The sequence below is a fragment of the Trichosurus vulpecula genome, chromosome 3 (assembly GCF_011100635.1).
Source record: "Trichosurus vulpecula isolate mTriVul1 chromosome 3, mTriVul1.pri, whole genome shotgun sequence".
Lineage (NCBI taxonomy): Eukaryota > Metazoa > Chordata > Mammalia > Diprotodontia > Phalangeridae > Trichosurus > Trichosurus vulpecula.
The window spans coordinates 16803450-16826376 of NC_050575.1; the positions used below are offsets into that span (position 1 = coordinate 16803450).

Genomic DNA, 22927 nt, shown 5'->3' on the forward strand with positions numbered 1-22927 from the left:
AACCAGTTAGATTTTAGCATTACAGAGTGAAGAAAAGAATTATAATTTTCTAATCATAGGGCCAGCATCATAGAGCTCTTGAATAGGATCTCTGAAATGCAACCATGCTCCTGCATTAGGCTCTGTCTTAAAGCAGGGCAGGCATTACGTTAGACACCATTTGCTGAGGTGTGGAAGGGTCTTATCTGGACCAGATGGAGGTTGCAAGTACAAAAAAGGAACAGTTCCAAGAAGTGTCGGGGGCAGAAGCTCATGAACTGGGGTATGCTTAGCCATGATACATCCTGTTGAAATATGTTTCATTGACCACAAGGGGCCTGTAAGGACTGGGTTTTCAGGAATATTTGCAGTGACCTCTTTAGAATCAGAATATAGGAGTTTGAATGAATTAGGAATTACCTAAATTTTCATTTTACAGATGAGACACCCTTGGCCTAGAGAGTTAGAGCGATTTATCCCAGGTCATATAGCTAGCAAGTGGAAGAACTAGAAATCTAACTCATGTCTTCTTAGCTCCGAGACTGTTGTTTTTTTCTCCCATGTCATACCATCTCTAGATCAGGGGTTCTCAACCCTCAAAGAATACACTGAGAGATTTCAAGGAGTCTGTGTGCTTGGATGGGAAAAAATTTGCATTTTTATTTTCACTAACCTCTAACTGAAATTTTAAATTTCCTTTAATTGTGAATTTCTCTTAAAAACATTATTCCAAGAAGAATCCTTAGGTTTCACCAGATTGCCAAGGGAAAGGACTATGTCCCAAAAAAGGTTAAGGATCCAAACTCCTTTGTATGTAAATTATGTCCTTGATAGTATCTTAGCAATTGACAAAGAACAGTCTGTAAGTCTGAAGTACAGAACTACATGATTTATTCATTTGGGTTTATGTCACACTCCTGAAATAGCTTAGTTTCCCCTTCCTTAAGAAATTAATATTTAAATAAAATCTTACAATTTGAAAATCCCTTTTATCTCTAAATATGAAATTACTTCATCAATCCCTCATCCCTATGTAGTTGGTAGGTATTCTGTACCCTTTAAACGTGTACAAATCGGTACACAGAAACTTCCTCAAGTTTATAATCTATGATTACTATTTAACTTGTCCAATAGCCACTTAAGGATCAGAGTTCTTTAAAAGTAGAAGTACTAACTCAGAAGATACAGAGCTCCCCATCCCCTGGAGGTATATAAAGACTGAATAACTGTAGCAGGAATGTTGTTGAGAAAAATTCTTACTTAAAGTAGAGATTGTGGTAGATTACCTTTGAGATTCATTCCAATTCAAAGATATTTTGAGTGTACAGTCTTTAAAAATATATAAACCACATTTAAATATCTTAAATGCATCATGTTCACAGATGTATTATGTTTTCTGTATATATGTGTATATGTATGTATACACACACATCTTTGTCTTTACCTCTTAAAGATTGTGAGAGACAGTAATTAATATGCCATTTCTTTATGTAAACTTTGAGGACCAACAGTTTAATTTTTTTTAAAGTTGACTCTGTTGCACAAAGTGCTTTACAGACTACAAAAAGCTTTTCTTACCACGACCCTATGAGATAGGTAGTGTAAATGTTATCATCCCCATTTTAAAGGTGAGCGAACTCAGGCCGACACAACCTGGAAAGTGTCAGAAAGGGGACTTGAACAAAGATGACCTATCACCAAGGCCCATGTTTTTCCACTACACCATCCTGCCCCTAGTTTTATCCACATATAGTGCTCCCATTCCATCTGCCTCCTCCAGCAGATTGTTCCGTCTTTTCATCCCCACTCTGTCACTTGTTTTCAATCTGCCTCACAGGTAAAACTTCATTTAAAAAAATATAAAGATCAGTAGATAAGAGAGAGATCGTTGTGGGGGGGGGAGGTTAGGTTAAGTAATAGAAGAACAAGGTAGTGGGTAGAAGAAAAGCAATAGGTCAAAGAAGTGTATAAAAGGGGGTTTAGATTTATGGGAATGGGAGGATAGGGGAGGGATGGGGAGTAGAGTAAGTAATAGGAAGGCAAGGTGGCCGGTAGAAGTAAAGTAGAGGAGTTAGGAGAGAGGAAAAAAGAGATATGCACAAGCATAAAAACAAAGATTAGGAGTAGAATCTCTTAGGGGAAAGTGTATATTTATATATGTGTGTATATATGTGTGTGTGTGTGTGTGTGTATGTATATAGATGTATGTATATCAGTATCTCTCTCTCTATATAAATATATCGACGCTTAATTGTAGCCAGTGGCGAGCAGCGGTGGGGGGGGCGGGGGGGTGGGGTGGGGGCGCGGAGAACAAAGTAAAAAGTGTATGGCAGAGAACAAAAGAACCTACAAGGAAGCAAAGAAAAGATGAACAGCTGTCAACATAACATGTAGTATTTAATATATAGGCTTTCTTGAAATGGAAAGTTGCTGTGTATTCTGAATCCTCTCCTACGTTTTGCTGTGCACGTGATATTTTTTTTCTTTTCTTATTTTATATTTAAGTTTTACTATTTGTCTAAAATTTTAAAAAGAGATTTAAAAAATATATAGGTCAGTTATTGGGAAGTAGGTTCTAATGCCAGCAGAGCGCAAGCTTTGGCAGATCCTGCCAAGCTGGAAAGGCTGCAAGGATGGGCCTAGCAAAGGCCTATGTATCTGCTGTCTGGAGACCTGCCTAGCTAAGGAACTATAGACTGACGGATCTTGTGGTTGGCTCCTGGATGATGAGTTTTTCAGCCACAACCACTCATGAAGATCATATAATAAAAAAGAGGGGAGAGGATTCTGGGAAGATGGCGGAGTAGGTCAGAAAATTCCAAGCTCTCAAGTTAAAATAGCACCTTAAGGCGAACAAAGTGTGGGTGGAGACAAAGAAGAATAGGGGCACAACCAGGATCTTCCTGGGACAGTTTGAGAAGATCTGAAGAAACATCCCAGGACCAGGTTTGGTCCCTGCGAGGAGTAAACACCTCCAGGCTAGGTTCCATTTTAACAAGCAGGCAAGCCCTGGGGTTAGTTGGTTTGAGAGGCTGCCTTGGCCCCAGCCACAGGAACTTTTCACCCCGGGATAGTGAGGGGAGTCCTGCGTTTGAGCCCCGGAAGATGGAAGGAATGTCTGCTGACGAGGAACTCCAGACTGAGCTGTGCTGTGAAGAGCAGTGGCGGGTGGTGAGAAGGAACCAGCACATGCCCAGTAAGTGCAGAAGCAGTGGGGCAGAAAGCCCCTAGCTGTGGGCACTTACAGGAGGTTGAAGGTTTGGCTTTGTTTCCAGGCTAGAGGGGAGAACTGAAGATTTGGGGCCAGAGCCACCATTTCCCATACCCCAGGACTAGAGGTGATTACAAAAATCAAGTTATTACCACAAAAAAATGCACAGGCAAAGGAGAAAGAATCCAACCCTAGAAACCTATTATGGGAATAGAGATGTCCAGGGTTCATCTTCAGAGGAGGATATTGAAGTAAAGAAACCCCCAAAGAGCAATGTCAAATGGTCACTAGCCCAAAAAGAATTTATAGAAGATCTTAAAAAAGACTTTAAAAATCAAACATCAGAGATGGAGGAAAAACTTTAAAAAAAATATCCAAGAAAAACAAGGTTATGAAAGGAAAGTCAACCAATTAGAAAAGGAGATCCAGAATCTCAAGGAGGAAAATGACACCTTGAAAATTAGAATTGGGCAAAGCGAAATTATAAGAGATCAAGAAATAACTAAACAAAACATGAATAATCAAAAAATAGAGGAGAAAGTGAAACATAAGAAAAACAACAGATTTGGAGAATACATCAAGAAGAGAAAATAGAAAAATAATCAGAGTAACTGAAAGTCATGATCAAAAAAGAATCTTGATACAATAATATGAGAAATAATTAAAGAAAATTGTCCTGAAGCATCAGAACAAGGCAGGGGAGTAGAAATAGAGAAAATCCATCGATCACCACTTAAAAGTGATCCTAGGAGGAAAACTCATAGGAATATCATAGTCAAGTTCCAAAACCCCCAGCTCAAGGATAACATATTAAAAGCATCAAGATTAAAATAATTTAAATATGATGGTGCCACAATTAGAATTACACAAGACCAGCAGTAGAGACATTAAAGGACTGCAGGTCTTGGAACACAACGAAGAGCAAAAGATCTGGGGCGCCAGCCGAAAATATCATACCCTTCAAATTTAAGTATTATCTTGAATAAAAAAATGAACATTTGACAAACCTGCAGACTTTCAAGACTTTGTTAAAAAAAAATCCTCAACTTAATAGAAGATTTGACATGCAAGAACCAAGAGAAACATAAGGTACATGCCAAAGACTGACAATAAGGGATTCATAAGGACAGACTTTTACCTTTTATATAACATAAAATGTAAAATGTATGTCTAAGATTCTTATTAATAGTTGTCAAGCTCACAAGAAAGAGGGGGACAAACCTGACTATGATAAGAATTTAAAAAGTAAAACCATTTAGAAACAGCTAAAAAAAGTAACTATTTTATACAAAAGAGGTGCAAGAGGAAGAAAGGATACAGAGGATTTAGGTGGGGGAGGAGGACTGGTAGTTCTGGTAACCTACTTTCAGTGGGAATGGGTTTAAGAGGGAACAATACATATATTTAGAAGAGTATAAAAGTCTTCTAAATTTAGAAGAAATAAAATGGTAGGGGTATAGAGAGGGGGGAGAGGACAAGGGAGGGATTTTTAGAGGGGAGAATGAGGGAATAGGTAAAAGGGGGGTATAGAAGGGTGTTTAGATTTATGGGAATGGGAGGATAGGGGAGGGATCCTTGGAGGGAGGTAGGCAAGTAGCAGGAGGGCAAGGAAGTCAGTCAAGTAAAGTAAGAGGAATCAGGAAGGATAGGAAATAAGAGATATGCACAAATATAAAAACAAAGATTAGGAGCAGAGTATGTTTGGGAAAGTATATGTCTATATATATATGTGTGTGTGTGTGTGTGTGTGTGTGTGTGTGTGTGTGTGTGTGTGTGTGTGTGTGTGTATCTATAGCCATAGAGAAATATATCTAAACTTTATGGTAGTCTTTGGGAATGGGGTGGGGGGAGGGGAAAAAGAAGAAAGCAAAAAAGCGCATAGCAGAGAACAAAAAGAAAACTCACAAGGAAGCAAAGAAAAGATGAACAATTCTCACAACAACATGTATTATTTATTATATAGGCTTTCTTGAAATGAAAATCTATTGTTATCTATTTTGAATCCTCTCTTACATTCTGCTATGCACACAACATGCTTTTTTTTTCTTTCTTTGTATTTAAGTTTCAATATTTAAGTTCATGATATGTTTTGTTTCTTTTCTCTATTCTGTATTTGTGTTCTGGCCCTTGAGTCTAAAATAAAATTTAGAAAAAAAGAGGGAGTTGAAACTTCGGTGGAAGGAGGATTCACACTGGCAGAGTCCTGAATCCTTGATGTATTAAAGTAAATATTGACCCCAACTTTGTGGACAGTACCTGTTCAGTAGGTATTTGTTGTTTCCTAAACAGATATGCTTTATTAGCTCCAAATAGACCCTCAGAAAGAAGCTTGCTCATTTACCTGACGGATAACTTCTTCTTAACTTCCTATTTCTATTTAGGGCAGCGCTCTTCTCTCCAGTTACCTAGATTCGTAATTTTGGAGTCATCCTTAACTCTTCTCTCCCTTACTCCCCACATCTAGACAAACTGTGATGGCTCATTGACCATCACCTCCATGGAACCTCTCTTATCTATTACATTTTCTCTGATTACACATCTCCCACCCTCATTCAGGCCTTCATTTCTTCTCTCTAGGACTATTACAATAGCTTTGTTACTGGTCTTCCTGTTTCCAGTCTTTCCCTTCTCCCAGCCGTCCTCCATATAGTTGCCAGATTGATGTTGTTGGCAGTCTTCACATGGCTAGACACGTCTGATTCTGTCACTCTCTTGCTCAAGAAACTTCAAAGACTCACGAGCTCTAGGATAGGGGTTTTTAACCCTTTTTGTGTCATGGACTCCTTTGGTAGACTGGTGAAGCCCATGGACATCTTATCAAAATAATGTTTTTAAATGCGTACGATAAAATGTATGGGATAATCAAGGAAACCAACCATATTGAAATATAGTTATCAAAACATCAAAAATAAAAACAAATCCAACATACAATTTCCCCTATCATTCTGAGTCCTCATAGTTTAGCTCTGATCTACATTTCCATACTTACTTCGTATTATTCTCCTTCACACATTCTCCACTCTAGCCAGTCTCCTACTTGCTGTTCCCCATATATGACTTTTTATTTTCCACCTCCGTGCTTTTGCACTGATTGTCCTCTATTCCTATAATGCATTTCCTTTTGTCCTCTGCCTCTCAGAATCCCTAGATTTCCACAAGGCTTAGGGTGCCATCTTCTGTATGAATTAGTTGGCTAATCCATAAGCATTTATTAAGCACCTATTGTGTGCCAGGTACCGTGGTTAGTACTGGAAATACAAAGAAAGGCAGAAACATGATCCCTGCATCCTAGGAGTTCATATTCTAACAGGAGAGAACAGCATCCAAACAACTGTGTACATGGGGGCTAGGAAGAGGAGGGGAGACCAGAAGAGGCCTTTTCTAGAAGATGGGATTTGAGCTAAGTCTTGAAGGAAGCCCAGAGATGGAAACAAAGAGCATTCTGGGCATGGGGTTGGGACATGAAGTGTTGCATTTAAGGAACATCAAGAAAGCCCATGTCACCAAATTATAGAGTATTTGGAGGGGAGTAAGATGTTAGAAGACTAGAAAGTTGTAAAGGGCTTTAAAAGCCAAACCTGGACATTATAGTTGAACCCAAGTCTGACAGAGAATCACTGAAGTTTTTGTTGAATGGGGTAGAGGGGCAGTGAGTGACATGGTCAGAGCTGTGCTTTTGAAAGATCACTCTGGCGACAGATTGAAGGATGGACTGGAGGGGGGTGGGACTTGAGGCAAGGAGACCAACCAGAAGGCATTTGTAATATTGAAGTGATGAGAGTGTGAGAAGGTGGCTATGTGAGTGGAGAGAAGGAAACATCGAAAGTTATTGTGAGTGGAGAGAAGAGGACATAGATTAGATATTGCAACGGTAGAAATGACAAGACTTGGCAACAGGTTGGATACATGAGATGAGTGTGAATCAGGAGTCCAGGATGCCACAGTTTCAAGATGGTGTGACTGGGAGGGTGGCAGTATCCTCAGCAGTAATAGGTTTGGGAGGAAATATAATGAATTCTGTTTTGTATATATTAGTTTGAGATGTCAGTCTGGGGAGAGAGGGTAGAGCTGGATAAATAGATCTGATAATCATCTCAATACAGAAATCAAATCCGTAGGAGCTGATGAGATCCCCAGGTGATAATAGTGTAGAAAGAGATGAGAAAAGGGCCCAGGATAGAGTCTGGGGGACACCTACAGTTAGTGGGCTTAACATGAAGGAAGGTTCAACAAAAATGATTGGGAGTGGTGAGACAGGTTGAGGGAGAACCAGGCAAGAGGGATGTTCAAAAAGCCTAGAGAGGAGAAAATATCCAGGAGATAACAGGCAGTGTCAAAGGCTGCAGAGAGCTCGAGAAGGCTGAGGACTGAGGAAAGGCCATAAACATTAGGGAAAGATTTTCTTTAGGGGAAAACTATCAAAAGAAATAGTTCTGGTGTTTAATTTAAAATTACTGTCACATACACTTAGAGGTATGGAAGGGCTCTAAATTATGTAGTCCACCCTTTCCCACTTAGAAATGAGGAAACTGAGGACCATACTGGGAGAAGACAGTCACAGTCAATAGCAAAGCAAGGATTCAAAACTACATCTCCTGACTTCTGACCCCACTGCATTCAGCTGCCAAAGGTGTGATGGTTTTTGAATTTCATGGAATCCTAGAATGGCCTAATTCAGAGTTATAAGAAAGTTGGGATGTGGCAGCATTGAGAAGCGTTGGTGCTGCTCTGTACCATGGCAGGCTCCCTTCACAAGAGTGTTGGGTGTAGAGCTAGAAGAGCCCTTCGAGATCATCCCATCAGTGTCGTGTGGGCAAGAAGTGGCCCAGCCACATTGGAGCCAGATCTTCTGACGTTAAATCCAGGGCTCTTTCCGCACCCAGAAGGCAGCAGCTGATTCAACCAGTATTTCCAGAAACGCGCATGCGGTGGCTGCCCTCATGCACATGATTTGGTGGAGACAATGATTCGCTATTATTTGGGAGTAACAGTAGCGAAAGGGGATAAAAACACAGCTTTGCGAAGAGCTAGTTTGGGGATGGATTCAGAGGAGTGAGTTTCAGGGCAGAGATGATCAGGCGTCAGTGTCCACAGTTCTGGTCTTGGGTTATCATTGTGGGATGTAAAGGAGTGTCCACAGGAATCCATGTTGTCACTGAGACTACACACATGATTTAGACAGGGAGCAAGTGACAGTGAAGCTACTGTCAGGACCCGGTAATTACTGTTTAGCTTTATTGTGCCAGCAGAAGCTTCTCCCTCTTCCTGACTCCACAACAGAGCAGTGGCTCCAGCATTCCTAACTTAGGCAGGATAACAAAAAAAGGCATTAGGAATCATCTGACCAGCTCCTATCATTTTTCAGCTGAATTCACCTATTCCTTTCCAGAGAGGGAGGGAGGTAAAGCTGTTTTAAGTCTCTGACATCAGAACATTTTCATCCCCGTGTGGTTTTGTGTTAGGGCTATTTGAATAAATAACTCTAATATTCATAATTTGAATAAATTACCTCTAATATGTTAAATTCCAAGTTCATGAAGTAAACTACTCCTTAATGAAAGCCAAAATGACAAAAAGAAAACCCTACTGAAGCTACTCCTGATGCAGACTTTATTATTATTATTATTGCTAACAGTAATAATAAAAAGAATTAGCTTCTGTTTGTACGTTGTTGAATAGCTCTGAGTCGTCCTGTGTATGCTCTCTCAGAAGAGTTAGCAGCCCTAAGATGACAAGGCCCATGCTGAGTTGTACATATTTTTATTAAAGTTTAGTCTGAAATTGAAAACACACCAACTTCTACTATCTGGCGAGCAAGTCATTTCCCCTTCTTCCACCTGTTTCTACATCCGTAAAATGAGGAGGCCGGACTGGATGTTCTCTAAGGTCCCTCCAGCTCTGACATTCCACAGCTTGTGTGTGATGTCTCTTTGTATGGGACAAGGCATCATGTGGTGGAGAGGACACCGGAGCTGGGATCAGAAGACTGGAGTTCAGATAGCTGCTCTGGCCCTCTGTAGATGTGGAACTTTAGACAAGTCCTCTCAACTGTTTGTGCTTTAATTCTTCATCTTTAAGATGAGGATCACAATGATACCTGGTTTTAGAAAGCACTTTACGTACATTATCTCATTGGAGTCTCATAAGCCTTTGAGGTCATCAGGTGAGAATCACGAATTTGCATCTCGAAGCGTCTTAAGGGTCATCTTTTCCAAACCCTTCACTCTATAAATGTGAAAACCAAGACCCAGAAAGGTTGTGTGTCTTGTCCAAGGCAATGCAAAGAGTGTTGAACTTGGAATAACAAGATATGAGTTTGAATCATAGCTATGCCACTGACAACCAGGTGACCTTTAGCAAGTCACTTAACCTCCCCAGGCTTGAGTTTCTTTATCTGCTAAGTGAAGAGGTGGAAGTAGTAAGTGACCCAAGTCCCCTTCTAGCCCTAGCTGTGAGCCTTTGATTTAATATAGGCAGTAAGTAGAACAGCTGGGATCTAATTACAAATCCAGCATGCTTTCTACAGTACCACACTGCCACTGGAGATGTTATCTCCTTTTTACAGGAAAAAACTGGGACCCAGATAGTAAATTACCAGTGTTACCCAGCTAACCAGTGTCAGAGGTATAATTTGAACCCAAGACTTACTGACTTTTAAGTCCAACATTATGTCAGACTGCCTCATGGGACTACTTGATGAAAGCATTTTATAAATCTTAAAATTCTTGTGAAAAATGAACTATTATTACTATTCCTTTCTCTTACCATACTGAGATGTTATGCTGCCACCTGTAACCTGATATTACCTGTTGGGTTGCAGTGGGTTGTGGAAGCCTAGTCCTGCCTCTCTTCCTTGCCCTAAGCTCTAATAGTCACCGTGTAATTCTTGTTCGTGCTTTCAGCCTGTGGGGATCAACTTAGTTAGTGTCCATTCCAGTCCTAATGACCAGATGTTATGGGCAATTGACAACAAGTGGAACGTCTATGTCCGAGTTGGAATCACCGAGGAGATGCCTGTGGGAACTGACTGGGAACATGTGCCAGGTACCACAAAAACAAAATGTTTTTTCACCCTGACCCAGGTCCTTCCTTCCTACCTTGCCCTCTCCCACCTTCCTTCAGTTCCTGACTCGCTCACTGTGGCCCCACCTTGCTGCGCCCTTGTGACCTTGTGTAACGACAGCCACACTGGCACAGCCAGGATGGCTACTAGGGCTGGTTCTTTTATCTGCTTTAGTAGGAAAGACTGCTCAAAAAGGGTCAGTAATCTTTTAATTACATAAAAGACAAACAGAGAAAATAGAGAGGAGAGATCTAAAGACCAACAGACAGGGCTCTACTGCCTGAATCAAAGCTTTACATCCACCACTGAATCAAAAGAGCCTTTACCTCTGAGGAGTCAGGGAGCTCTGAATATACGTCCACTCAGAGTCTCGACTAGGGAATCACAACATCTTTCTCATAAGTGAGCCCCCAAAGCAAAAGCTCACCTCTCAGAATATATACTCTTTAGGCTCAGTGCCTAATTAGAATTTTTTTTGCCTAATTAGAAATTAACAAAAGATGTGTAAGCCTTTCTACAAGCAAGCAAGCTCCCCTTAATGGGCTCCACATGAGGTCTATTGATGGGTGGGGAAGATCTTATTCCCCATTAACCTTGTGACACAAGTCATCATTCTTCAGACCCTTGTATGTTTCTGGTGCCCAGGGTGCTGGGCAGCCTGCACCAGTGTCTGACACCCACCTAAGGTTTCCCGAGGGACACACACAGCACACAATGAAAGTCCCACATGAACTCTGGACACCTCAAAACTTCTCAAAAAAAGATGCCTCACCGAACTCCCTACTGTTCCTCCCTCCATCCAAGCTGTGTAATGGCAGCAAATGCCCCGGCCCATAGCATAGGCCTGAGGGCGCTGCTCAGTCTCCTGCCTGCTGGCAGCTCCTAAGCAAAAACAAGGCGGAGAGAAGCCTCAGGGCCATTGTTTTTTTTTTTTATTTTTTTTATTTTTAGTTTAGTTTTTAGTTTGTGAACACTCAGTTCCACAAGTTTTGGGGTTCCAGATTTTCTCTCCCTCCCACTCCTCCCCTCAACCCCCCAAGATGGCATGTATTCCAATGTAGGTTCTTACATATACTTTCACATTGAACTTATTTACATAATAGTCCCAGAGAGCAAAAAGTTGGTCTCAATCTGCATTCAGACCCCATAATTCTTTCTCTGGATGTGCATAGCTTTTTCCATCATGAGTCTTTTGGAGCTGTCTTTGAACCTTGCGTTGATGAGAAGAGTCAAATCTGTCAAAGTTAGCCCGTACAGATAGCATATGTCTGTAATCGTGTATAATGATCTTCTGGTTCTGCTCCCCTCACTTAGCATCAGTTTGTATAAGTCTTTCCAGGTTATTACGAAGTCTGTCTGCTCCTCATTTTTTATAGCAAAATAGTATTCCATTACAGTCATATACCACAATTTGTTTAGCCATTCCCCAATTGATGGACATCCCCTTGATTTTTAATTCTTTGCCACCACAAAAAGAGCTGCTATAAATACTTTTGTACATACAGGTTCCTTTCCCACTTGTATGCTCTCTTTGGGATAGATCCCTAGAAGTGGTATTGCTGGGGCAAAGGGTATGCACATTTTTATAAGGGCCATTGTTGAGATCTGCCTTGTCCTGCCTACAGGATTTTAGCTGCCCTGGCTGTGGTAACAGCTAGCTTTTCTGGGATCACCTGCCAGGTTATTTTTAACACATTATTAACATTTGCAATGCAAGTCCTTGTGTTCTGAATGTATTGCTGCTATCCTTCCTTTCCACACCCCGCCCCCGATTGTTACTTATAACCTGCCCCTGAGTCAAGTAATGGATATCTGGAGAAATAGCTGTTTGATTACCATAGTCTGTCTCGTCTAATCAAAACCCAGTTTGTTTTACTTGGAATCATATGGTTATATCTGTTTATTTTTGTCCTACTTGAAAAATAGTTATTTCTGGTCTTATGTGAATGCTGAAAAAGATCATCGCTTCCCAAACTGCCTGGAAAGTGTGGCATTCTCGATGGTGAAAATCTCTGAACAGTTGAGGAGATGGAAGCATCAAAATCCTTATTACTGTTGTTGTTTTAATTAGTTCAGATAACAATCAACAACAACAGAAGTATCATAGGAGATGCTAGAAGAGCTGGAAGGGACCCTGAGGATAGTCTGGTTCATCCCTTTCACTTTACAGATGAGGAAACTGAGGCACAGAAAGGTAGCAAATTATCCAGTTTCACACAAGATAATAGCTGAGCCAGGATTTGAACTCAGATCTTTAAAAATAAATATTTGTAATGGCAAAGAAGTGGGTAATACTTTAATCACTCAAGTTCATCGATTTAGAGCTGGAAGGGACTTTAGAGGCCATCTAGTCCAACATCCTTATTTTGCAGATCATGAAACGGAGGCCCAGAGAGGTTAATTGACTCGCACACAGTCACACAGATTGGAGTTGGCAGGAACCCAGGTCCTTTGACTTCAGCCCAGCACATTTTCCATGGTGTAACAATGCTGCTCAATAATCATAGCCATCTATCATTCCCCTTGCTGGGCTGAGTGAGGCTTGGAGGGCTGTTTATCCCCACGTTACTGTGCTTTCTGTATTTTTGGATTTGCTTTTTGTAATTTTTCTGTCTTCTCCCTCACCATTCACTAACTTTCTCCCAACAGTCAGTGCACTTGCCTCTAGCAGCCCCTCCCCCAGCTCTTAGTCCTAATCTGCTGTGGTCTGGGAAACAAAATAAGCAAGCTGGTCAGAACTCTATGTCAAAGAAATGTCAGTAGATTCTGAATGAGAACCAAAGGAGCTAGCCCACAAGTCACACATGTGAGCTTTAGTTCAGGGATTTTATTAGCTATTTGAGTTGCAGAGAAGCCTTTTTTCTCCCTTACTTCAGGATTATTGGCTGGGTTTCAGATAGGTTTCGGATACTCTAAATGGGCAAGACTCTTAAATTTTTAAGTGTCTGCTTTCCTTCGGTTGTAAATGAAAAGAGAGAGGCTTTTTATGCTCCTCGAGGAAAAGGACCATGGCTTTTCCTTCTAATGTATCCCCTATAGCTCCTAGCCTAGTGTTTGATGAATCTCCTAATCCTTTTCCTTACTGGTTTAATCAAAAAGACATTACCCTGAGTCAGGAGACTTGGGTTCTAGGCTTACATTTGCCACTAACTATCAGTGTGACTTTAACCAAATGAATTCTTTTCTTTAGGCCTTAGTTTCTTTATCTGTCAACTGTGGAGGTTGGAATAGAGGAGCACTGAAATCCCTCTAGTTATGATATTTTGTCTTCTATGATACTAAGGTCCCTTCTGACCCTGATGTGTTCTGGTTCTATGATTTAATAAAAGACATGAGAACAGGAAAGCAGTCTAGAAAACCAGACATCTTCCTGAATTTTGTGTCAAAGGGAAAACCAGCTCTTATGGACGAGAGGTAGCTCTTGCATTCCTCAGATAAGCTATTAGAGCAAAGTTATTGTATGTCATGGAATGTATCTGCTTTAGGATTACAGGCCTCTCATCTGGCTGTGAGTACAAGGACAGTTTGGGCACACTGTGCGAATGGTGATGTGGCCCGACGATACGGCATCACTGACAAGAACCCCGCAGGAGACTACTGGAAGAAAATCCCTGGGAATATGTCATGTTTGACAGGCAAGTCATTATGTATCTCTTTAGCTTTGGGAAACCTCATTAAAAAAAAACCCCAAAACCAAATCTCACTATTGGTAGATCTTTTTTTCCCTGGGTTATCAGAGCACAAATGAATGGGTACTAAAGACAGAATTGTGGGAAAAGCAGAAGATAGGAACTCCCATTTGTCTTCACCTTACCAAAGCCATCACACCAAAAGAGCACCATTTGGATACCCACGGGTGTGTCCCTCTTCTTGGCTCCTATCCCCTGCCTTCCTTCCTGGAGTTGAACTTATAAAGCTGTCACCCTGTCAGGACCCAATTGTCCAAATCTACATGGGCCTTTGTAGTATAAATAATTAGGTCTGCAGATTGTTAGAGCTAGAAAAAGTTTGGGTTCAAATTCTAATTATATTTGTCATGATATGTTTGGCCATTCTGTACCTCACTTTTGTCATGTTAAAAGTGAGAGGTTGAACTAAATGCTCTCTCTGGTCCCTTCTGTCTCTGAGTTCTAAAATCCCTCTGCACACCTCCATTAACCTGTGTGCACAATGAAGACCCGCCCTGCTGGCGTCACAGGATTGTTGTGAAGATCTCATTGATACATTTCTTTGAGATTCACAAAGCACTTTCCTTATAACAGCCTCCTGGCTTAGGTGGTAGAGGCATCATTACCTCTGTTTTATAGAGAGTAAACAGAGACGTCAGGCCTGAAGTGATCTGCCTAGGGTCACACAATTAATAAGTGTCAGCCAGGATCCAAACTTTAGTCTCTACCAACTCTTAAGTTCTGGCACCTTTTCCACTACTTATTGGATCTTTGTGAATCAAATAAGGTAATGAGTGTCAAGCATTTAGTACTTAATGTTTTATAAGTATGACTTGTTAACATTACTATTAGGCTCTAAATTAAAACTTACTGTTTTCTTTTCAGTGACCCCTGTAGATGAACTATGGGCTATTGGGCCATTAGGGTATCTTCTCCAGCGTCTTACAAAGACCTTCAGCCATTCCCACATCTTGCAGAAAACTGGCAGCTCTTCAGTCTTACTTCATCCTGATGACTTTGAAGATGAATGGGAAGTTATTTGAAGGGACCTTTGTGAGGGATTTCTCGGGAATTCCTATACTCCGCACAACTGGTTTCAGTCAGCTCCCTTTTGACACATGCCCTACTAACATCTGACCGTCCATCCCAAGTGAATCTACGTGTTTCAGTATTTCTTTGGAAGCCAACAACTGTGGCAAACTGAAATTAAATTCTTCGTTGTAGCAGCTCATTCTGAACCATTAACTCAGTCTCATTAGTTGTGACAACAGCTACTTTTCAACCTCATGCACACTACCATCTATAGATATGTAGTATCTTTGTGAGAGGGGCTTCTGTTGTGTTCAACACATTGTCAGCACATCTCATTGTTGGAAAAAGTGAAATTCTCTCAAGTAACTGAAACGTAATGTCAGTGTACATTAGATAAACTTTCAGATCCTCAGCCCCAACGAGACTTAGTAAATGTAGATTATGAAGTAGAGTTTGTTGTTTTTGATTTTTTCCCCAAAATGATGGATTAGGACCAGCATGATCAGTTTCCTGTTATAAACATGTAATAGCCCCAGGGCTAATGGAGGATCAGGTTAACGTTCTTCGACCATCACAGCTTGTTCAGATAATGGCTTCAATCACACTCCTAGGAGCTGATTCTCCCCCTCTCAGGCAAACACTGAGAGCTGTTGCAAAATTGATGATCTCAACTCCAGAAACTTCAGAGGGGGCAGTAGGTGGAGATGAAGTGCAGCAGGCCAGGATGGGTGAATGGACTCACCCAGAGGCCCAGGACAGTGTTCTCCCTGACCGCACTCAGGGCAAAGTAGTGTTCTCATTCCCATAATATAAGGCGATTGAAATAATAATCATTAAGGCACATGGATGAAAACGAGATACACAAGTGTGTGCAGATACCTAAGATGTGTCCCACAAGCTGGGTTAGTGATGGGATGGGGAGGTGTTATCACTGCTGGGAGTATAGCTATGTTAGCTAAATTTAGCAGCGTCTTTAAAGTTATATTTAACACATGTTGCCTGTGGGCTCGATAAAAACAGGCAACATCCTCAGTCAATTAATCATTGCCATTCTTTGGTTTTGCTATAAGCCTCTCTGAGATACCTCATTCTTTAAAAAATCAGAACTAAACATATAGAATAGAACTTTTAGGCTCAAAAATCATAGTGGACTTTTCCCCTCCTACTTTAGATTTATCTTGAATTTGGGCTCCCTTGCCAGCCTGCAAAGGAGCCAGTTTTAAGAAGAAGGAGCTCAGAATCATGCAGCCAGCCCAGAGAGGAGGGTCTTGTTATCCTCACAACTAGGCCCCTGCCTGGGCAGCAGGCTACTCCCCGTTCAGATCCGCACATCAGCACAGTGAATCTACAGAAATGTCAACAGTCCTTGAGCATGAATCCTTGGGAAGTGCTCCTTGGCATCTGCCCACCCCAGCCAAACTTTACAGTAGCCTCGTGTCCCCTAGAGAGCCAGAGCCTCCGCTCTTCCGTCTCCCTCCATCTTTGAAAGTAGCAGTAAACAGCAATCCCAGCCAAGTGAGAGGCTTTTTGTTGGTTTGGGTTTGGGGCCTGACCCTCAGCCCATCCCTCGATGCCTACTTTAGGTAAGTGTGTCAGGATGTATGGGAGTCATGGTCTTGACTGGTGGGGAGATACAACCCCAAGGTATACTATGGAATGACCCAGTTAGAGAGAAAGGAGTTATATGTTAACAATTGAGGAAGAATCTAAACCAGAGGTGTCAAACACATGGCCCAATATTCCCCAGCGCTTCCAGAACCAGATTTAAATGTAATTGGGAAATGTTTAACAAAATAAAAATACAATAAAACATAGATAATGGTCATTGTGGTTTTCTCTATCAATATGCAGCCCACAGGGATCCATTTCTATTTGAGCTTGATGCCACTGGTCTAAAAGATTCTTTAATGTGGATGCTTTTATATAATACCTTGTATTATAGCCCCAGCCCAGGTGCAAGTTCTGTACTATATTATACACTGTGCCTTGCTTGGTTCATAATGGATATGGAAGCCCTTAAGTCATAGAACTTTTAGTGCAATTCAAATTGAGTCTGGTTAATAATTATAAAAGTCCTCTTGCTTCATTGCTCTGAATAGAATTTTTATTTGGGTTTTAACTTTTGCTTGTGCTTTGAGAGTGCAATAAACTAGACTTTTTCAAAATTGTATGTGTCAGATGTTTCAGTTACATGGTAGAGACCCTCACAGCATACTGCATTGACCTCAGATGGATCAGTTTTCCTTGGGAATAGACTTCTAGACTTTTCTTCACTATGAAGAGAATTTTTAAGACAGAGGAGCATGGAAGAGTAGAGAGAACACTGGACCGGGGGGAAGAGAGTGTGGGTCCTGGTCCTGGCTATGTTATCTCATGATGTGACCTCAGGGAAAACCCTTATCCTCCTTGGACCTCGGTTTCTTTATCTGAAAATGAGGGGATTGGTGTCTTCGTGTAACTCCCTTAAAGTTCTATTTATTCTGTGATTTTACAATTCCAAGGCTCCTTCTACCTCTAAGATTCTTTGTTCTATGATTCTAAGGCCCCTCTGGTGTTCTAATCTATATTAAATGGTTTCTTAAGAGGAAAATCAAGTTAATTGGTTTGCTGCAGGGATGGCACAAGCTTGGTGTTAATGTGGGAATGGTAGTGTCAGAGCAGAACTTTTAATCTGGTGTTTGAACGTGCAGAAAATTCACACAGAAGGCAAAACACTCCAAACATTGTAGACAGGCCTGGCTCTGAAAGCATGCCAGGCAGATTCCCTGGAGGTCAAGCCAGTGTAGTAAGAATAGCTGACATTTATATGTCAAAGGCAACATGGTATCGTGGAGTCAGAAGCCACGGGTTTGTGTTCCGGCCTCCACATTCCCTAGCTTTGTGACAGTAAATGAGTCACTGAACCCTCCTAACCTTCCATTTCCTTCTCTATAAAATGGGGATGATGATGCTTCCACTACCTCCCTTACAGGGTTATCGCCAGGAAAGCACTTGGGGTATCTTAAAAGTGTTATACAAATACGAATTGTTGTCAAATAGTGTTTCATAATGGCAACATACTTTTCACATAGATTCATTTAATTCTCACGGCAAACTTTGGGAGTTATTATTCCCATCATACAGACGAGGAAACTAACTCAAACAGGAGAGCTCATTTGCCAGTAAGTGCAGAGTCAGGGCCGTAAACCGGAAGGCAGATGTGAAATTGCCCTCTGATATTATCCAGCTTCGCTTTCAACTATATTTTTAATATTTCTCACTCGAATGAGGCATGGCAAGTTATTTAATAACTTATGTCTCAGTCTCTTCACCTGAAAGATAAGTATAATAAAATTCTTGTATATAGGGACTGTTGTGAGGCTCATAAAGAAAACAAAAAATGAACTCTGCTAACAAAAAGTGCTAGGGCAGCTAGGGGGCTCAGTGGATGGACTCCAGGCCTGGAGTCAGGGAGACTCTTTCTGAGTTCAAATCTGGCCTCAGATACTTACTAGCTCTGCCCCACCCCCACCCCGGGCAAGTCACTGTTTGCCTCAGTTTCCTCATCTGTAAAAGAAGCTGGAGAAGGAAATGACAAACCACTCTAACATCTTTGCCAAGAAAACCCCAAATAAGTTCACAAAGAGTCAGACACGACTGAAACAACCAACCAACAGCAGCTTGTTGCAGCCTTGGTGAGCACAGGTAGAGAAGACGAGGCACAAAGATTCTGCTCAGCAGGCAAGGTTAAAAGCCTGGTGATTGGAAATCCAGAACCAAACTATACTTAACCTTGGCTTCCCTTTACCAGCCTCCTCCCAAAATGGTGCAGCATAAGGCATATCCAGAAGACAGTCTCCTGGTCTTTGAGGTCTTCAAGTGCCACTGACTGTGTGGAGCTCAGTATCTCTGGGATTTCTTGGGACATCTCCCTCTTCCCTCCAAGACGCAGATTACATCTGACAGACCAGCGCTCCAGTTTTCTCTAGTGCACTGCCCTGTACACCCCCTTCCGAGAAAAAGTGATTTCTCACCTATCCATTACCTAGTTTCTGTCTTTCTATGAATCTTCCCCAGCTTGGCCTGACCTTGGCCCCAAATTCTATCTACAGCGTTCTGAAAACTAAAGCTGTGATGACCATGAGTGCCCAAGTATGGAAGGAACCACATGTGTTTGATTACCCAGGCCTTGGGGAGGTGGAAATGGTTAAACCAGTTTGACTAGAATGAAGAATTTGTAAGGGTGTAATGTGAAACGAAACTGGGAAGGTATGTTAGAGCCATTTGTGGAGGCCTAATTTGAAGCTAAGGATTTCTATTTTATCCTAGAGGAAGTAAAGAGCCACTTAAGGTTTCTGAGCAGAGGGAACAGTGGGCACTAATTGGAAGATTATTTTGGCAGTTTCGTGGAGGATGAATTTGAGAAGGGAGACCAATTAGGATGCTGTTAATTTAGGCTATTTCACTAGAAGAAAGGTGGCAGCAGCGAGACTGGGGGAAGAGGATAGATGAGATGTTCTGGAGGTCGGATCTACAGGACCTGGAAGAGTCAAATATAACTGAGGTTTTGAACCTGGGTGACTCGGCAAATACGGTACCAGTAGATAGCACAAGAGATCCAGATCTTGCCAACCTTCCTATTACTGTGAGTTGTTTGGATAGTCTAGGTCTGAGGGGAAACAGGAAGAATTTGGCAGCTCCTGAAGGTATCTTTCCCTTCTGGGAGAAGGAGAAGTCTAATGGCCCATTTAGTTGATTTATGTTTCTGTATTTGCGGGCTCCTGTGAGTCCTATGTATCTTAGGCATTTCTTTGTGGTAAGCGGAATAAAGGCTGTCCCATACCTAATGGCCATATTGTAAATTGAGTATCTATACACAAGTGGGAACCTTGTTAACCACATGTGGGGAAATCTAGGTACAAGCCATACTTAAGCTTTGTTTTGGAGATGATCTTGGATTAACCCCAGTTGGGGGCTAAGCCAAAGAGAGAGAAACTGACCACTCTGGGGTCAGCCTTTAGAACTGAACCTGATTCACATGAGCCCAGAGTCCTGAAGTGGAGGTGGGGGGTGGAGAAGAGGAAGGGAGGATGGCTGAACCATGAGTGATACAGGCTTTGTGTAGGAGTGGTGACCTGAACTAAGCCTTGTTGAAGGGAGCTAAAGATTGAGACATTGGTGAGGAGAAAAGTGCATTCCAGCAACATTTGCCTGTGCAAACAGAAGTTATGGGAGATAAAATGCCAAATCTGAGGGGGTGAGAGGGAATAATGTAAATTGTCTAGAAAGGTAGGTGGGAGACAAATTGTGGAGGTAGAGTGCTTCATAGTCACACAGCTAGTTTGTATGCTCGAATTTGAACTCAGCTCTCCTAACTCCAAGCCAGTACTCTCGCCACTGTACTGTGCTACCTGTCATAATAGTAATAAAAGCTAGCATTTATATAGTATAGCACCTTAAGTTTTGCAGATCACTTTACAAACATCATCTCATTTGATCTTCAAAACAACTTCATGAGAAAGATATCTCCATTTTACTGATATGGAAACTGGGGCTGAGAGAGGCTAAAGGACTCACCCATGATCATACAGCTGTTAAAGTACTTGAGGTCTATCCTGCTCCACCTAGACAGCTCTCAAAAATGGCCGAGATTTGGATAGGCAAAGGGTAGAGAAGGAGCCAACCAAGAGAGATTGATTGGCTCATGTTCCTGTTGCCAAGATCCTGGAGGTGGCTTGAGAGAGTTGGGTAGGACCAGAAGGGCAGGGCTGCCTTGCTCCAGGAAAAGGAGATGGGTGGTACCCTTGGGCTGGCTGCCTGTATTGCATTCCTGCTAGGTTCCAGGAGAAGAGAGTATGTAGATGACGGAGATACTTTGTCCACCTCCTTCCTGACTCAATTTGAAATGGTAACCCTGAGTCATCATCCATGCCCTTCTTTGCCTGGGCTACCTAATCTACAGCTGGCCTGGCATGGTATTGCCACTTGGGGCTGGGCTATGTTGAAGGGCCAGGGTGGGACTGGACAAAAGGCCTTGTGGCTCAGGTTCCATTGAGGAAATGTGCCCAGGTGTTCACTGGGGGAGTGATTACAAAGTTGAGCCAAATAGAAACCACACTCTATCCTTGAGGACACTGATGGACACTCTCTCCACTCCCCCACCCCTGACCTCCAACCCTGGGAGAGTGAGGTCCACTTAAGGCTCAACAAAACAAATCCTTGGACCCAGTTTTAGATGGGGACAGTAATCAGGGCTTGGCTCAGAAACCTGGGAGTAAAGATGAGGCACCTGAAAAGTTGAGACTACTAGTATGTGCAGGGGGCTAGACAGTTCTTTCCCAATTACCTAAGTTCCTCAGCCTTGGCCTCCCTCTTGAACACCTTACTTTCTGCAGACTGTTGTGGCAACCTTTCGTCATAGATAATTAACTAGGTTTGGCTTAAACATAGGAGGAAAGGATGGATGGCAAGTATGGGAGGAGTGTGATTTTAAGCTGTTTCAAGCAGTAAGGCACCAGAAGAAGAATTAGCCCTCCCCATAGAATTCTAAGTGAATATGCAGACTGACCCCTGACCCTAGCCATCCACTAGCAGCCAGGCACAGACTGCTTTTTGCCTCTAATCATGCACAGACTCCCTGACCCTAATCATAGGTAGAACTCTAATTCTGGTCACAGATTAATTCAGCTCCAGACTGACCATGATCCTGATCCCATGACCCTGATCACACTCTGAGCCATAACCCCAACCACAGACCGAACCCCGACTCCAGCCAACAATCTTATAAAAGCAAAGGCTTAGAGACTAGGTGAGTGTGAGGAACAGATCCCCTGTGTTCTTTCCTCTCCCCTTCTTCCCTCCCACCCCAAAAATGAGGTCCAAGATTTGTCTTTGCCTGACAGTTTCAAAAACATTATTAAACTTGGTATTCCAATTTCCCCCTGACCCTGACCACCTACTCTGTTTACCATGAGCTTGCCTTGTCTTCATGGCCATGTCTGGTTTTATACCAGAGCATCTGTCCAATTCACCTTATGAAATGAGAATGTTAGCTTCTAGCTATCAGAGCTAGAAGAGACCTTGGAGCATGACACATAGAACATCAGACCTGAAGAGACATAGACGTTATAAAATGTCAATCCGGCCTCCCTGGTGTGCCCTCGATCAGAGTACCTGCACTCTTCTGGCTAGAGGAGCTTCATGGTATTTCTCTTTGATTTTACTAAATCATTTCCTTGTTCAGTGCCCTTTTGCATCTTTACTAGGGATTTCCTTAGAGCAGCTGCACTAGACGGTAGCCTTTCCTGTCACCATCTTTGGCCGAAGTCTGATCGTGTCACTTTTCCATTACAATGCTTTCCACTAGGTCCCACTGCCGATAGTATAAAGTCAAAAATGTATCCTTTAGTCTGGCATCCAAGGTCTTTATGCTGTGGCTCCAACCTACATTTCCAGGTTTGTTTCACTACTATCCCTTCATGCATTTTACTTACCAACCAAACTGGACATTTAGCTGGTCCCTGATCTCATCCTGACCATGCCCCACATTCCTAAAGCACTCTCTATTCACCTCCACCTCTTGAAATTTTTCCCTTCTTTCAAAACCCAGACCAGGTACAATTTATTCTCCTCCCAAGTCTCCTCTGATCCCCTTCAGCTAGAATGAAGTTTATTAATCTTTTATCTCTACTGGGCATTTTCTTATAAACATTTTATGCCAGACTTGGAGCTGGGAGGAACTTACATAGAATGTTAAAGTTGAAAGGGTTCTTCAACAGCCCTCCCCCCAGACAAGGTCAAGAGGAGAAGGAGACAGAGTTGAGATCCGGGGCCCTTGACTCCAAATACTGTGTTGTTCTCACCATTCTACATGGTTGCTCTTTTAGAGAGGTCTTCTCCACTACTAGATTTTAAATCAGTTTCTTGAGTATATGGACTATTTTTTCATATTTGTATCCCATACGGTACATGTAGTGGGTGTTTAACAATATTTGT

General features: G+C 42.0%; 1 protein-coding gene across 2 annotated transcripts in view; it reads left to right on the top strand.

Annotated features, from left to right (window-relative positions):
* The window catches only part of TECPR2 (tectonin beta-propeller repeat containing 2), a 147498-nt gene extending 130380 nt beyond the window's left edge, over positions 1-17118 (top strand). Inside the window, exons 18-20 of one of the 2 annotated variants that reach the window (XM_036750605.1) lie at positions 10093-10234; positions 13739-13888; positions 14807-15152. In XM_036750605.1, coding sequence (XP_036606500.1) covers positions 10093-10234; positions 13739-13888; positions 14807-14964 — 450 coding nt within the window. In that variant the 3' untranslated portion in view covers positions 14965-15152. Of the gene's footprint in view, positions 1-10092; positions 10235-13738; positions 13889-14806 lie in introns of both variants that reach the window. The other variant, XM_036750606.1, reaches the window with a different exon arrangement.
* Positions 17119-22927: the final 5809 nt, after the last annotated feature.